We start from the raw sequence: 14,719 nt of genomic DNA, 5'->3' as shown, positions 1-14,719 counted from the left end.
TATACTTCATATTTCTAGTTAGAAAGCAAAGTATACATTGGCTAAGCCTCCAGGCTTTCAGTGATCCAGACTCTAACAGCCACTGCCCCTTCAAAAGATTACAAAAGTACCAAAAGGATAGGCATACAACAGTCTTCCATAGAAAGAACTCCACACCATCAAAAACATTGTTACAGTTGTTGAATGCTTCCAGGAGAAACAACAAAGAGGAGGTCATGAAGATCAAATAGCAACAACCTGTCCAAAAAAACAAAACTAGTGCCTCAAAAAAGAACCCATTTTTCAGACAGGAACAAAGTACTTGTGAAATCTTGTGACAGCAAAGATCCTTCTTGCAATGAGAGCACGTTTTGAAAGGGAATCTTCTTTAGTGGTGAATTCCCTGTAAATGTGGGGAAAGGTTATGTATCAGAAGTGGCTTTTACCTCCAAGAGTTTTTGAATAATAGATGCCAAGGCTAGGTTAATAATCTGACATCTACTGTTTTCTCAGAAAATAAGCAGCTTGGATTCACCAAGCGTTAATTTTCACATCTACTGTGATACTAACTGTTAATTTTCATTGGACCTACCACCTGACACCTTATTACCCAAGCAGATTACAATCTACTGAATAAATGCATGACGTATTTCTTAATACAATTAGCAGAAACAAAAATTAAAAGGGGAAGAGGATCTGAGTGACTGATTACTTGATGACTTTTAGATGACTCATGATATACATTTATTATATTTTTTGTTGATATTTTGACTCTTGAGAGTTGAGACTCGAACAGGACTCAAAATTCAGGAGTTGATTCACTATTTTGATATGTGATGTAGCATTAGACTTCATATACATATTATATATTAGCTTTCTTTACATGTTTATGTGGAAATGAATTTATTTGATGTTGTGGATACTCTGGATGTTAAAATAAAATAAAAAATGAATAATTTTGTGTTTTTTTTTTATTTTGCCGACTTTTTCAAAAAACTCCCGACTTTGACGAGTTTTTCAACTTTTGGACCCTTGCTAAATTAATCCCGACTTCGACTTTTTCCACATTGGATTGAACAATGGTAGTCATAGCAATTAAGTACCCTTGATACCTATTCGGATTCTTGCTTTCAAGGAATGTCCCTCTTGGAGAAATATGTCTTTCAACATCTTTGAGAGTATCTTTGAGCCACAAAGGTATTTTTCTTGAGGTACAGGGATCACCCAGTGGTGGATCAATGGGATCCATTAAGCCTTCAACATCCGGCATAGGCTCATCTATCGGAGGTTCAACCTATTTTTCTGCAGCATCATCATTCTCCTTGGAATGGGGAGATCTCTGGCTTTCCAAAGGGTAGTGCCTTCATCAAAGGTGACATCATGGCTTACTTCCACATCTCATTCACCAGGCACATAGATTCTATATGCCTTTGAATTTTCACTGTAGCCCACAAATATAGCTTTCTTCCCAAATGTTTCTAACTTGTTTTTCTCTTTAGACACATGAAAATACACGGGACAACCAAATATTCTAAAATGAGAAACATCAGGTTTCTTACCAGTGAAAACTTCTTCGAGTGCCTTGAAATCCTGTGCTTGATGTGGGCTCCTATTTTGAACATACGCGATAGTGTTGGCAACTTCTCCCCATAAGAAATTTCGTAGACCTTGATCATGGAGCATGGCATGGGTGGCTTCCATGATTGCTCGATTCTTTCTTTCAGCAACTCCATTTTGCTTAGGATTGTATGAAATAGTTCTCTCCCTCTTCATGCCAACCTCTCTACAAAAATCATTGAATTCATTTGATTCATATTCGATTCCATTGTCAATCCTCAATATTTTGATCTTCTTCCCTGTTTGATTTTCCACCAAGGCTTTGAAAGAACAAAACCATTTGAACACTTCATCCTTCTTTGTAATATCCCAAATGAAATTTTACAGTAATAGACAAAGCATGTATAGATGTAAAAACATAGGAAGATTACTCAAACGTTAGAACACCAAATAGAGCCAAAAACTGCGCTGCTGAGCCATTTTATTGATAAATCATGAAGTACAAAGGGTGCTTGGAAAGTATGCACCTGGGCTTGCCCAAGGGAAGCAAGCTAAGCCCAAATGATGAATGTGAAATTCCCCTAAGTGTACTAGCTGGTCTTCCTTGGCTCTGCGCTAAAATGCCTAGAAAATGAGCTGTTGGCTGTGTAGAATAACTGCTAGGGCCTCCTCCAGTGCTCAGAAAATTCCGGGAAATTAACCCCGGGCTCTCAACCAAATACCCAGAATAGCCCACGAAGGAATTTACCGATGGATGACTTTGGAAATTCAGCCCAATTTCCCTCAACGACACTGCTGCTGGGTAATTCGACCCACCTATCAATCCAGCGTCAAAAATCCCCCCAAAATGGCTGTAATCACCAATCAAACACTTCCCTGGACTCCTCAAGTTTCAGCCCCAAACTCCCTTCTCTTCTCAACCCCAAAGTGTGACAACTCCAAGAACTGCACATTTCCTACGCTGCTGCCACTGGAACTGTTGGAAAAAGTAACTATGTTCAGCCTTCAATAATGTACTTTAGTCATTATGTAATTTACTTGTCAAAAGAATAAAGAAAAGAATTATTATTATTATTATTGTGACTTATTGAAGGATGGGTTTCATGCTTGGGTCACCATGTTTTAGGTCAAAGTCCCCATTGAGGACTTCTAGGATTTATTTTGAGTCTATAGAATTATTGTACATTTAAAGAGACCCTTATTGGGCTTTTAAATCATGTAAAAAGTTTTAGTATTGAATCAAATATGAATTATGGAACCTCCACACCATGTCGGCCTAAAGGAAGATCAAGTCGACTTAAGACACTATTCGACCTCACAAGAAGCCGATAAAAGGAAGGGCATCGAATTCATTTGGAGCATCACTTCTCATCAAGTTAGAATTCTCTCTACTAGGCAGGTGTGCAAAAATCTTTTTGCTAGCAGAAGTACGAAGTGGGTAGCTAGGAAACTCTGTTGCCAGGAAGCTGAAGTGGATGCGAGTTTGGATGAGTCTAAGGAGTAAAGGAAAATCGAAATTTTGATGGTGGTCTCCCTCTGTTTCGTGCTCTGGATTGAGAGATGGAAGTCTTCCAAGTTGGACTGTTACTGGAAGCTGTTTGCTGCTGCAAGTTGCTACATAGCCGAAGTTACTGGGAAGAGGCCAATCTTTTGGAGGTTGACTTGGTGTGGAGGGAAGGTCTGGTCTTGGTCTAGGGTGAAGTGTCTCAAAGAATACTATTGAAAGGATTCATTATTTTGACAGGGTTTTCCCTCGAGGTGGGGGGTGTTTGTTGTTGATTTGGGGTAGCATCGGATGTGCTCTAGCCACGAAATTTGCTGGAGAGGTTGGGGCACATGAGATCTCCAATACCCAGAAAGGGTTTGGGTAGATTCTAAACAAATAAGAAGATATTAAAATAATTAATATTTTTAATGGAGTCCCTAAGTCTAAACTTAGGGAAAATAAAATATTAATGTTTATTATTATGAATCTGTGTTAGAATGGTCCAAAAGACATGGATCAAGCCAGATCTAATCTTAGCCATTGATTAGGGACTTAATCTCGGCCATTGATATGTCAACAGGAAAAGTACAAGAGGAGGCTTGAGGGTCACTTGGAGAAATCACCAGATGATTAGTCATTTTATTCTCTAGAGCGGGGTTTGCTAAGAGAGATAGAATTAGCGATTGGGAGATGCAGTTGAGGGGCATTTAAGTATAGAGAGACAGAGAGGCAGAGATACTGCCGGGATAGCAGCAGAGCAGCCAGAGAGAGAGATGCAAGAGCAGACGGTGCTCATGCAGGGCCACGCAAAGGCAGCTAAGTGCTGCGCAGAGCACCAAAGGGGCCAGCGTTGCTGATGCAGGGCCTATTGGGGCTGACGTAGGGCCAGCGCTGGGCTAGGAGAGGTTGACGCAGTCCAGATTAGGCAGACGTTGGGGTTTCTGGGGAAGATTGGTGATGAGTAGCTGCCAGAAAGATTATCTGGGGTTTCAGCCAATAGATTTGTCAGAAACTGAGAGGTATTACTGCTAAGGAAATTCTCTATTGGGTAGGCCAGTTTGGGCACCTAGATTGTACTCCGATATTGCTTAATAAGAAAACTTTCAAATAGTTGCACCGGTTTTCCCACATTGGGTTTTTTCGTGACATTAGTCCAAACATAATGGTGTCATGTGGTGTGTTTGTTCTTGTTTCTTTTAGTTGCTGAACTGTAATATGTTGAGCATGCACTAGTGTTTATTTTCAGTATTTACATTGTAAATAACTTGTTAAGGAAAATAACAAGTAGGTAGAAATAAATCAGATAAAGTGCAAACTTCAACATGGTATCAGAGCGAGGTTGCAGACCAAAGGAATAAAGGACATCATCCGAGCGAAGCAATAGCAGCAGAAAACAGTTGTCCCGAGGTGACAAAAGTTGTTTCTAGTAGAGCAACAACAAAGGAAGGGTGATGCAGTGCCTGCATCATCAAAGGTGAGTCGGGAAAAGGCAGCGCAAAGGCTAAGGAAGGCAAAGGGAGCCTCACACAACCACGCAGTAGGTGGGAGCTTGACGCAGTTGGTTAAGGAGGCCGGGTTGCTAGTGCCGGGATTGTGTAGATCCTGGGAGCCCTCACCTTCAGGTTGTTGGGGTTTAGAAGGCTGTGGGAATATTGCAGAGTGGAGCTGGTGAGGTACTGTAGTCAGAACAGTCCCTGACAAAGCAAGGCCAGAGGAGTTGCTACCGATGGTTTCTAGCCGAGGAACTCAGATCAGTGGTGCGGTTGCACAAAGATGATCAGAGTAGGGGGCATCTCGACAGTGGCAGAAGGATTTCTAGGAGGGAAATCAGGACTCAGAGGGAGTCCAGAAGAGAACTTCCAGACGGGAAGTAGACTCAACAGGAGTCAAACAGAGAACTTCCAGGCGGAAAGTAGAGAGACTCGGAGGAGTCAACAAGAAGAGCAGAGAGATGGCCATGAATGGGCTAAGGGATTAGGACAGGTTGGATGAGGCATCCAACTTTGGCATCTGGAAGGCCAAGATCCTTTCTATTCTGTGTGCCATGAGTGCACACACACCACTTGAGAAGAAGTGGGGAGATATCAAGTTGTAATCAGGTGGACTACAGGCGATGAGGGGCAAGATCCTTGAGGTACCTAGCCTCTTGGATTAGACCTTGCTACGGGAGCCCCGAAGAGGAGTAGCAAGACTTGCTGATGTGGGTAGAGACGGATGCGGATGGAGTGGCAGAGAGAGCTACAGTGCAAGAGTCCTGAGACAACACACGGCTAGCAGGTTGCAGCAGTGCGAGAGGCACAAGAGTGGTGCACCAGTGCAGGATGGCACAGAGAGGTGTGCAATGGTGCGAGATGCAGGAAGTTGTTGCAGTAGCGCAGAGGTCAGAGAGGGAGCACTTATCAGCGGCAGAGGGAGCTTCAACATCAGTGGGTGTCTCTAGCCCAACAAGGAGGTCAGATTGGGAGATCAGTTACTTACTTCTCAATAACTAAGTTGCAGTGCAGCAGTGGGTAGCACAATGCAACATGATGAGAGGAGGTGTAGTGTGGACGCAGTGCTGGGAGAAAGGACCAGCAGCAACACGAATGCAGAGGGAGATGTCGTACAAATGCAGTAGTGGCAGTGGCAGAACCATGGGCAACAGTACAGGATGCAGCAATGCAGAGGATGTTGGGCAGGAAGGCCTAGCATCAGCATAGGTATCGATGCTGGATGATCAGAGTAATACTCAGTGAGTATTGCTAGAGCATAGTCCTTGCTAAGAGGGAGTGTTGATTTGGGGTAGAATCGGATGTGCTCTAGCCACAAAATTTGGTGGAGAGGTTGGGGCACACGAGATCTCCAATACCCAGAAAGGGTTTGGGCAGATTCTAAACAGATCATGAGATATTAAAATAATTAATATTTTTAATGGAGTCCCTTATTCTAAACTTAGGGAAAATAAAATATTAATGTATATTAATATGAATGTGTTAGAATGATCCAAAAGACATGGATCAAGCCATATCTAATCTTAGCAGTTGATTAGGGACTTAATCTCGACCGTTGATATGTCAATAGGAAAAGTATAAGAGGAGGCTTGAGGGTCACTTGGAGAATACACCAGATGATCAGTGATTCTATTCTCTAGAGCGGGGTTTGCTAAGAGAGATAGAATTAGTGATCGGGAGATGCAGTTGAGGAGCATTTGAGTATAGAGAGACAGAGAGGAAGAGATAGTGCTGGGATAGCAGCAGAGCAGCCAAAGAGAGAGACGCAGGAGCAGCCAGTGCTCACGCAGAGGCAACTAAGTGTTGCGCAGAGCACCAAAGGGGCTAGCGTTGCTAACGCAAAGGCTCAGAGAGCTAACACAGGGCCTCCTGGGGCTGACGCAGGCCAAGATAGGCTGATGTAGGGCCATCGCTGGGCTAGGAGAGGCTGATGCAGTCCATATTGGGCAGACGCTGGGGTTTCTGGGGAAGATTGGTGCTGAGTAGCTACCGAAAAGATTATCCAGGGTTTCAGCCAGTAGATTTGTCAGAAACTGAGAGGTATTACTACTAAGGAAATTCTCTATTGGGTAGGCCAGTTTCGGCACCCAGATTGTACTTTGATATTGCTTAATAAGAAAACCCTCAGATAGTTGCACCGGTTTTCCCACATTGGGTTTTTTCCGAGGACATTAGTCCAAAAATAATGGTGTCATGTGGTGTTTTTGTTCTTGTTTCTTTTAGTTGCTGATCTGTAATATGTTGAGCACGCACTAGTGTTTATTTTCAGTATTTACATTGTAAATAACTTAAGGAAAATAACAAGTATGTAGGAATAAATCAGATAAAGTGAATGGAGGGTTTCTAATTAAGTAAACTTAGAAACTTCAACATTTGCCCTGGCATGTGCCTACATCTTGTGTTCATTGTCTTACATGTTGCTACTTTTGGTAATTGCTTGATGAACTAAAGAAAGAAGATATAAATAATCGTAATAATAAAAAACATCACAAGTAATTATCAAGATCAAGAAAATCTTTACTGCCTTTCTGATTTTCCAACAGCAACCTCTCTTCAAACTTGCACTCCCTGTTGTTGGTTCAAACTGGAATAAATGGGACTCCCTCTTTGGGCTGGCATTCGAAGTCCACCGAAGCAAGGATTGAGATTTCCACTCAGAAACACTCTTCTGCTAAACAAAACTTGCAGATTTGGCTTCAGCTCAAGTGTGCTAGTCTAAGGCAATTCTCAAATATTCATGAATGACCAAAATGAGTGCCTCTTGCTCTTTTTGTCAAAGAGCCTCCAAAAAGCCCATGTGGGCCCAACTCGACTTTCCCCCACCAAACTCACTCCAATGAGTGCATGTTTCCCTTGTGGGTCGTGTTTCTTTATGGGTGGCCCCCATGTACCACTAGTGGCTCAATTTTCCTCCTCCATCCTCTAATGTTTGAGCTCACTTTAATCAAAAATGCATGTGAGACCTCTAAGCCCAGAGTTCCTAAGTGCTAGTGCGAATTTATCCAAAATTGGGCAAAATTGATATTTCCCTTAGCAATGTTGCTAAGTGGGAATATCACATTCTTCTTCAAAAAATAGATCCATGTTTTGCAAGAGAAGTCATCCACAAAAATTGCATGGTATAAGTATCCTCCCAATGATGTTATGGGCAACATATCAGATAGGTCAGAATGGACCAATTGAAGAATATCAGAAGTTTGAATTTCACTTGAAGGGAATGGTTCCCTTGAAAGTTTCCCAGCTGCACAACCTTGACAAACTCCTTCATGATCCATGTTGAATTCGGGCATAGTTGTGACCATCTTCCTTACCCTAGGTAAGGCTTTGTAATGAAGGTGAGCAAATCTCTGGTGCCATAATTCAGATTGAAGAGAAGTATCAGAAGTCAAGGTTCCCAAAGGACTTTCTCAAACTTGATAGAGACCTTCAACCCTAAATCCAAGAGCAAAAACATCTTTGGACTTTCTTTTCCAAATACGTAGCTTTCCATTAATGAATGCTACCTTGAAGCCTTTATATTCCATCGCAGAAATAGACACCAGGTTTTCTTCAAATCGGGCACATACAACACTTCTTGAGATGAATGGTTTGACCTTGATTTAAGTGACAGTATCTATTCCTTTCATGAGATAGGTGGTATTATCTCCAAGTATGATCTCCAAATTAGTCTTTTTCTCAACCAAATTTGCAAGGGCCTCCTTGTAACCAGTGAAGTGTCTTGAGGCTCCACTATCAATCAACCAATGATCCAAAGAATCCGAAGGAGAGGCAGTAAATAGAGCAAAAATAAGATAAATTCTTTTTGTTTTGTTTTCATTTATCTTGGTGAGATAAATGACAACACTTTCTCTCTTGCTCTGTATGGTGTTTCGTAGCTTCTCTCTAAGGATCAATTTCCTATTCACAGTTGCATTCTGGAACAACTGGCAAGTCAATATATATATATATATATATATATATATATATATATTATCTTTATAATTTCCATTTTGTCGAATAAATAATCAGCCAAAGGAAAGCATTTTATCGCATTAATTTCCGGAATTTGTGCAATTTGTATAAGTGCGCCCTGAAAAAGAGAATTTGTAGAACACTTAATTTATTATATGGTTTTGTATAGTTTTTGTTGGTTTCTTGACTTAATATTGGCCCAAATTGAGATCCAGAAGAAACATAGTGATCATGGCTTAGTGGTGGGTACTTTTGGAGGCTTGGAAAGCCTTGCTAGCTAATATTTGATAATCAGAATCTCCAATTTGTGTTTCGAAGATCTATTAGCAAGTTGTTGTCTAGGGTTTGCTAGTTAGAAGATTAGATCAGGTGTTGCATATGAAAAAGGATACAAGTGCCAGATTTGAATGCATTGAAGGTGACAACAGTAATAGTGTAGTGGATGTAGTGACAATGGAGTGTCGGCAATGATCAAGTGTAGCTACAAATTGAGGTTCCAAAAGGTCGTAGCATAATCTATCTTATTCAGTTATCTTATCTTTAGGGTTGTAGGGTGGTGCAAGGCGAAGATTGGAGTCTCCTTTAAGTTGGTGCATGAGAACATTTCATGGTGGTAGGGTGGTGCTAGGGGAAATTGGTGCCAATGCAACAACTTGGTGCTTGCAGGGTGTTGGTGCATCCTTTCAATTGGAGCTAATAAAACCAAGGGGTTGGTGCCTCCTTCCAGTTGGTGCTTCATATTGATGTAATCTGTAAAACATATATTAAAAGTTAGATCTTAGACTTTTGTGATCCATATTGATAATAGTATTGTCTTTCAGATTAATCACATTCTTGAGATTTGGTCGACGTTTCGAACCAACTAATGTGGTTCATCCTCAGGACAAAGGTGAAAAGATCAATCTTCGCAAATGTTTAAATAGCAGAGAAGCATCCATGCCCGGAATTAGCCATTATGAAATAGCCATTGTAAACTAGTCGTTAGGAGCTAGCTAGGGTATAATTACCCTTATGTATTATTATATTATATTAATCCTTTCTCATGATTAATTTTTAAAATTTTAATAAAATAATTAATTTCTCAACAACCTTTCCCAATGGCTAGTTTACAACGGCTAATTCCAGGCATGGATGCCTTTCTATTATTTAAACATTTGTGAAGATTGATCTTTTCACCTTTGTCCTGAGGATGAACCACATTAGTCGGTTTGAAACTTCGACCAAATCTCAAGAATGTGATTAATCCGAAAGACAATACTATTATATATAATAAAAGTGTTCCGTGGTTTTCTCCCATTTGGGTTTCCATATAAAAATCTCTTATGTACTATGTGTGATGTGCATTGTTGAATGTTATTGTTAATTTTAATGTTTGTATGATATTATTACTGGTTTACCCCGCCTCTCAGTATTGGTGAATATTCCAACAATGTTGCCCGTTGATTCCCTTTATAATCTCTCATTCACAAACAAATGGCCACAATTAAAAGTTCACTTGATCCAATCGATGACTAAAATCATCTTAAAAACTTTCCTCAAGCTTTTAGAGGCAAATCGATCTTATCCGAACTAATATCAATTAATTATCCACTTTCCCTAAGTTTTAACTCCAGAAATATTTAAAAAATCACTAATTGACATAATTAAGATATTCTCGGATTTTCCCTAGGTGAAACTTAGGAAAAATTACATGGGCTTGGAGATAATTAATTCCTCTGTGTTCCTAGCCTCAATAACAACTCTCAAGGCTAGAACACCTGTCCAAGCTACAATATTTAACAATAGGTTCAATGAAGATAGCACTCCAAGAATACTCCAAGCATCTAGCTCCAAAAATACATAATAATTTAATACGTGAACCTCATGTAGCCTCCAACAATTCACCCTTCTCCAAAATTACATCAGGTACTTGTGAGGGAGTGAAGTAAAAAGGCCAACTAGGGTGAATTCTTCTAGGTAGATATAGCAAGAGTATTTAGGGAATTGGCACTGTCCATTTTTAATATGCATGTGGGGTAGAGGATGTCAACCAGAAAAGGCTCTCCATGCCAAACATAGAAAATAGATCACCTCTGGCTCATGTTTTCCTACTGCTAAGACTTGCTTTAGAAGCAGAGGAGCTGTAGCCAAACTCTGGAAAATTTGATAAACTCTTGTATTGTGCTTATACTGGGAGGCTGGTCTGTGACCTGACTGCCTTGTTTCCAGTCAATCTGTATTATTTTTGTCCTTAATAATGGAATTTAGCTAACTGTAAAAAGAAAAGCATTTCGAACTAAACAAAAGTACATTTGTAGGTTATTTGAACACAAAAAGTTCTTAATGGTGGGACCTGGTAAAATAAAGCATGCTTTATTTGAGGATGATAGATAATTCGATTGAGTATACCTTTACAAAGACAAAATGAACCGAAATCACTGCAGACAAATACATGCATCTGCCCCTTCACAGGAAAAGATTTTTTTTATAAAGCAATAATATCTATATATATATATATATATCCATTCTACTTGGCTAACTGTACAAAACAGGAATTTCTCATACGCACGAACAGCAGATATATTGAGGGTTCAAACAGCGATAGCTCTACTACATGTTTCTAACGCCACAATTACTGTCAAAATATTAACAGAAAAGTGACAGCTCAAAATGGAAGAAAAAAGTGACAGTTAACCTTCATAAACACCTTTCCAACATAACAATAATTCCACATTTTCATTTTATAGACCATAGAAAATTTGGAGTACTGCTTGACTTCCCTTGAGAAAACAACTTACAGGAGAATTCCAAAAAATTAAAAAAACAAAATATTTCTAGAGCATAAAGACATACTGTGCTTTCCGTAGAGGAATTGGATATTTGTTCTTTGGTCTTATCTCCATCTCCATTGGGTTCATCATCACTCACATGTAATGAACTGGCATTCTGAGTTTCCTTTGCACCTTCTATACCATGCAAGCGATCATGATCTACCACATTTTCCACAGCTTTAGAAGCTGTGGCTGCAGCAGCTAACCTTGCTGCCTCTTCTCTCTCTTTCTTTTTCCTAGCCTCTTCTTCTTTTAGCTGCTTAAACCTACCATTTAGATCATGACAAATGAAGTTAAAATTTGTGAAATGTTTCATATATGAACCAACTCTTCATAAAAGCAAGAATTGATGCATGGAACAAAATAAAGCATTACCTTTCACCACGACGAGGTGTTTTTGTATCAGTTATAGGCTGCGATGAGAGGACCTCTGCCTTTGGTGCACTCCTAATTACATCGACATCTTTGCCTACAACTGGTTTTGCACTGCCCCACTTACGAAACCATATCTGTTGTGTTGTGCTTAAAATGTTATTTGTGAGCCTGAGAAGGCACCAAAAGGTATCCAAGTTATATCCACAATAGCCACTATTTGGGACTACACTATGTTAGGACTAACGGTGAGAATGAAAAAGAACAATCACATGGAAAGTATTTTTACAGAAGAAATCACAGTCCTTGCAGTTAGAGGGAGTCACTCAAAGCCAGATGGTAAGTCAAAACAGTAAGTTGAATGAAGGGCTTGTATCCACGAAAGCATTAGATAGTTGAGTACATCATGCATACATCCCTATTCCAAATTAATCATAAGCGAATTGTGTATGTCAAATTCTTTTATATCAGCCCAGAAAATATTTATCTCAAATATTTCTGAAATTACTGATAAAATAAACACTCATATATTAACTCAGAAAATAAAGTGCAGCAGAAATAAAACAGAGAAATCAATCACACTACAACAGCAAATTTGTGTCCAACACAATCTTCCTTCATTTTAAATTTCTCAAGAAAATTTGGGCCTAGACCCACAGAAAATATACAAAAACAAAACCACTGCTGGGAAACTTGAAATTGGCCCTGCTACCCACCACCCTTCGGTAGTATGAATAGGAGAAAATTTTTCTCCTTGTCATGTCCCTTCTCAAAGACATTAGTCACAGGGTGCAGCTACACATTTTTGGCACAATTTTGACTTAGGAGGAGGACCCCACACTTAGACTTAGGAACTATGGGGCAATTTCGACTTTATTTAAGAGTTAGTGGAATGTAGGGGCCACCCACATGGAGAATTCGAACTTGGCCATTCGATGTGCTTGGAGGGAAATCGAATGGGTGGATGGAGGGGCCCACATGAGGCTAAGGAGGCCCAAGGTAATAAAAGGAAGATCAGCTCTCATTTTCAATCATCTTCTACATTTGTAAACAAACACTCACTTGTACGCTTTGCTGCTTAGCAAGTCTATCGGTAGTTTAACCACAAATCTCTCATGCGGGAGATTCAACCTCTACTTCGGGGGACCATCCATGCCCGCCCTAGGGAGGCTGTTCTAATAGGAGTTCCAGGGAGTTAGGGACAGCAACACACTTCAGCCATCAGCACAAAGAGGGAACTACGTATTCCTGGGCAGCCAAAAAACACACAGGAGGAATTGGAGGTCAGCAAGGGGATTCATTACTTGCTAGGAGATTCGGGAGTTGAGGAGGCAGTATAGAGAAGACATTTTTGTTGGAGTTTGCAGCTAGCTAGACCAGCGCAATAGTCAGTCGAATTCCTGGATAGAGGGACTGCGCAGAGGCCATCGAACAACAAATTCGTGGGACTTGGGGAGCAGTTGATCTTGGCTAGGAGCCATCCGGGGTGCTTGGAGTTGAATAGCACAGGTAAAACCAGCATTTTGGAGGTGTTTGCAAAGGGATTTGTAGCTTGTTTCCTGCACGTCGAAATTGGCAATCGAAGCTGGGGAGAGGCTCCAAAGAGGTCGAAAATCCAAAGTCAAAACCAGCTAAATTCCCTTCTGGGTTTTTTGTGGGTTTTGTCCAAGGAGTTCGGGGCTAAAAGCACACAATTTTCTGGGCAGTTTTTGAGCACCTTCCAGTTTACTCGGGCAGCACAGTGCAGAGTGGTGCAGCAATTGGGCAGCCTTCAACTCGGCTATTTTCATACCTGGGGTTGATCTTGCTTGTTCATTGGGACAAGCCCAGGTGCACCATTCCATTTCATATTGTATCTAGCCTACAGATTTTTAATAATATGGCTCAACAGTTCCTTATTGGCAATGTTTTCATGGATGTTTGAGGTGTGTTTAATTTTTATATGCTGTTGCACAGTTTATTTGCTTAATATCACTTACATTCCTACTTAGGAACATTACAGTGGTATCAGAGCCTGGTTCTTGGCTCAGTTGTGGGGATTGTTCCCTATGAGAGAAGCGGACCAGCAGAACATCACCCACCGTAGGTAGAGGTACAGAAGCAAAGAAAGGGAGTTAGAAATTACTCCAGATACAGAGGACAGAGCGAAAGCAATGGTCGGAGAGGAGGAAATGACAGAGCCCAAAAGCAGGGAGGCAGGAGATGGCTTTCGACAGCCTCCCGAGGACCTTGAGTGACTTGACCAAGGGGCAGAAAGACATGCTGGAGGAGATCAAGTCACAGAACAGAGAAAGGACCACAGCTAGAGGGTTTCTATATGAAGAAACTTTCGGGGCCTCTCAGCGTTTTGATCACCCGTCACCAGCAGCGCAGTGCCCTTCAGTCAGTGTGCTAACTCGGGCTACACTACCTTCTTTCGTGCTAGTGACACAAATCGAGCCTACAAGGGAGGAAGATCCTCCTCAGATGGGGGATTACTTCAGAGAGTGGCAGACCATGGATGAAGACTTCGAATAAGCCCTCTCCTTCAAAGATTACTGCAAGCTCAAGCAGAGTGAGAGGAACAAGGGGTAGGGAGGACAAGGGACCTAGAACTATGAGCTGCAGAGAACCATAGGGAGGATGTATTTCCCTACTTTTGATGGCACCGCCAAGTGCACGACCAGGGCTTGGGTTGGAAAGATGGACACATACTTTCAACTCAACTGGATGACAAAGCAAAAGCCATTAAGATGGTCGCGTTGCACTTGGAGGGGGAAGCCCATGCTTGGTGCTTCCATGGCTTGACCACCTTAGGGCATGCCCGGATAGTTTCTTATGAGGACTTCATCCGGAGGGTGGTGGAGGCGATTCAATCAAAGGGATCCAGAGGCAGATTTTAAGGAGCTGACACAACTTTGCCAAACTAGCAACCTAGAGCAGTAATTTTTAGATTTTCTATGTGCCAGTGATGGTCCCAGATCTATTAGAGGCAAGGAGGGTATATACCTTCATTGAGGGCTTCCTTGAGCCCCTGCGTGGACTGGTGAAGTCACGCAGACCATCCACATTGCAGGAAGCGGTCTTGTGTGCCA

The 14,719-nt window shown here is 41.1% G+C and overlaps 1 protein-coding gene across 1 annotated transcript in view; it reads right to left on the bottom strand.

Annotated features, from left to right (window-relative positions):
* The window catches only part of LOC149205664 (inner membrane protein PPF-1, chloroplastic-like), a 335,124-nt gene that overhangs the window by 12,637 nt on the left and 307,768 nt on the right, over window positions 1-14,719 (bottom strand). Inside the window, exons 9-10 of the mRNA XM_089395137.1 lie at window positions 11,649-11,816; window positions 11,296-11,539 (exon numbers count right to left, since the gene is read on the bottom strand). Of these exons, the coding sequence (XP_089251263.1) occupies window positions 11,296-11,539; window positions 11,649-11,816 (412 nt within the window). The remainder of the gene's footprint in view (window positions 1-11,295; window positions 11,540-11,648; window positions 11,817-14,719) is intronic.

Source organism: Pinus tabuliformis, chromosome 1_2, assembly GCF_031772625.1.
Source record: "Pinus tabuliformis cultivar Carrire ecotype Pingquan chromosome 1_2, CPIR1, whole genome shotgun sequence".
Taxonomy (NCBI): domain Eukaryota; kingdom Viridiplantae; phylum Streptophyta; class Pinopsida; order Pinales; family Pinaceae; genus Pinus; species Pinus tabuliformis.
This window is presented reverse-complemented; position numbering and strand designations above follow the sequence as displayed.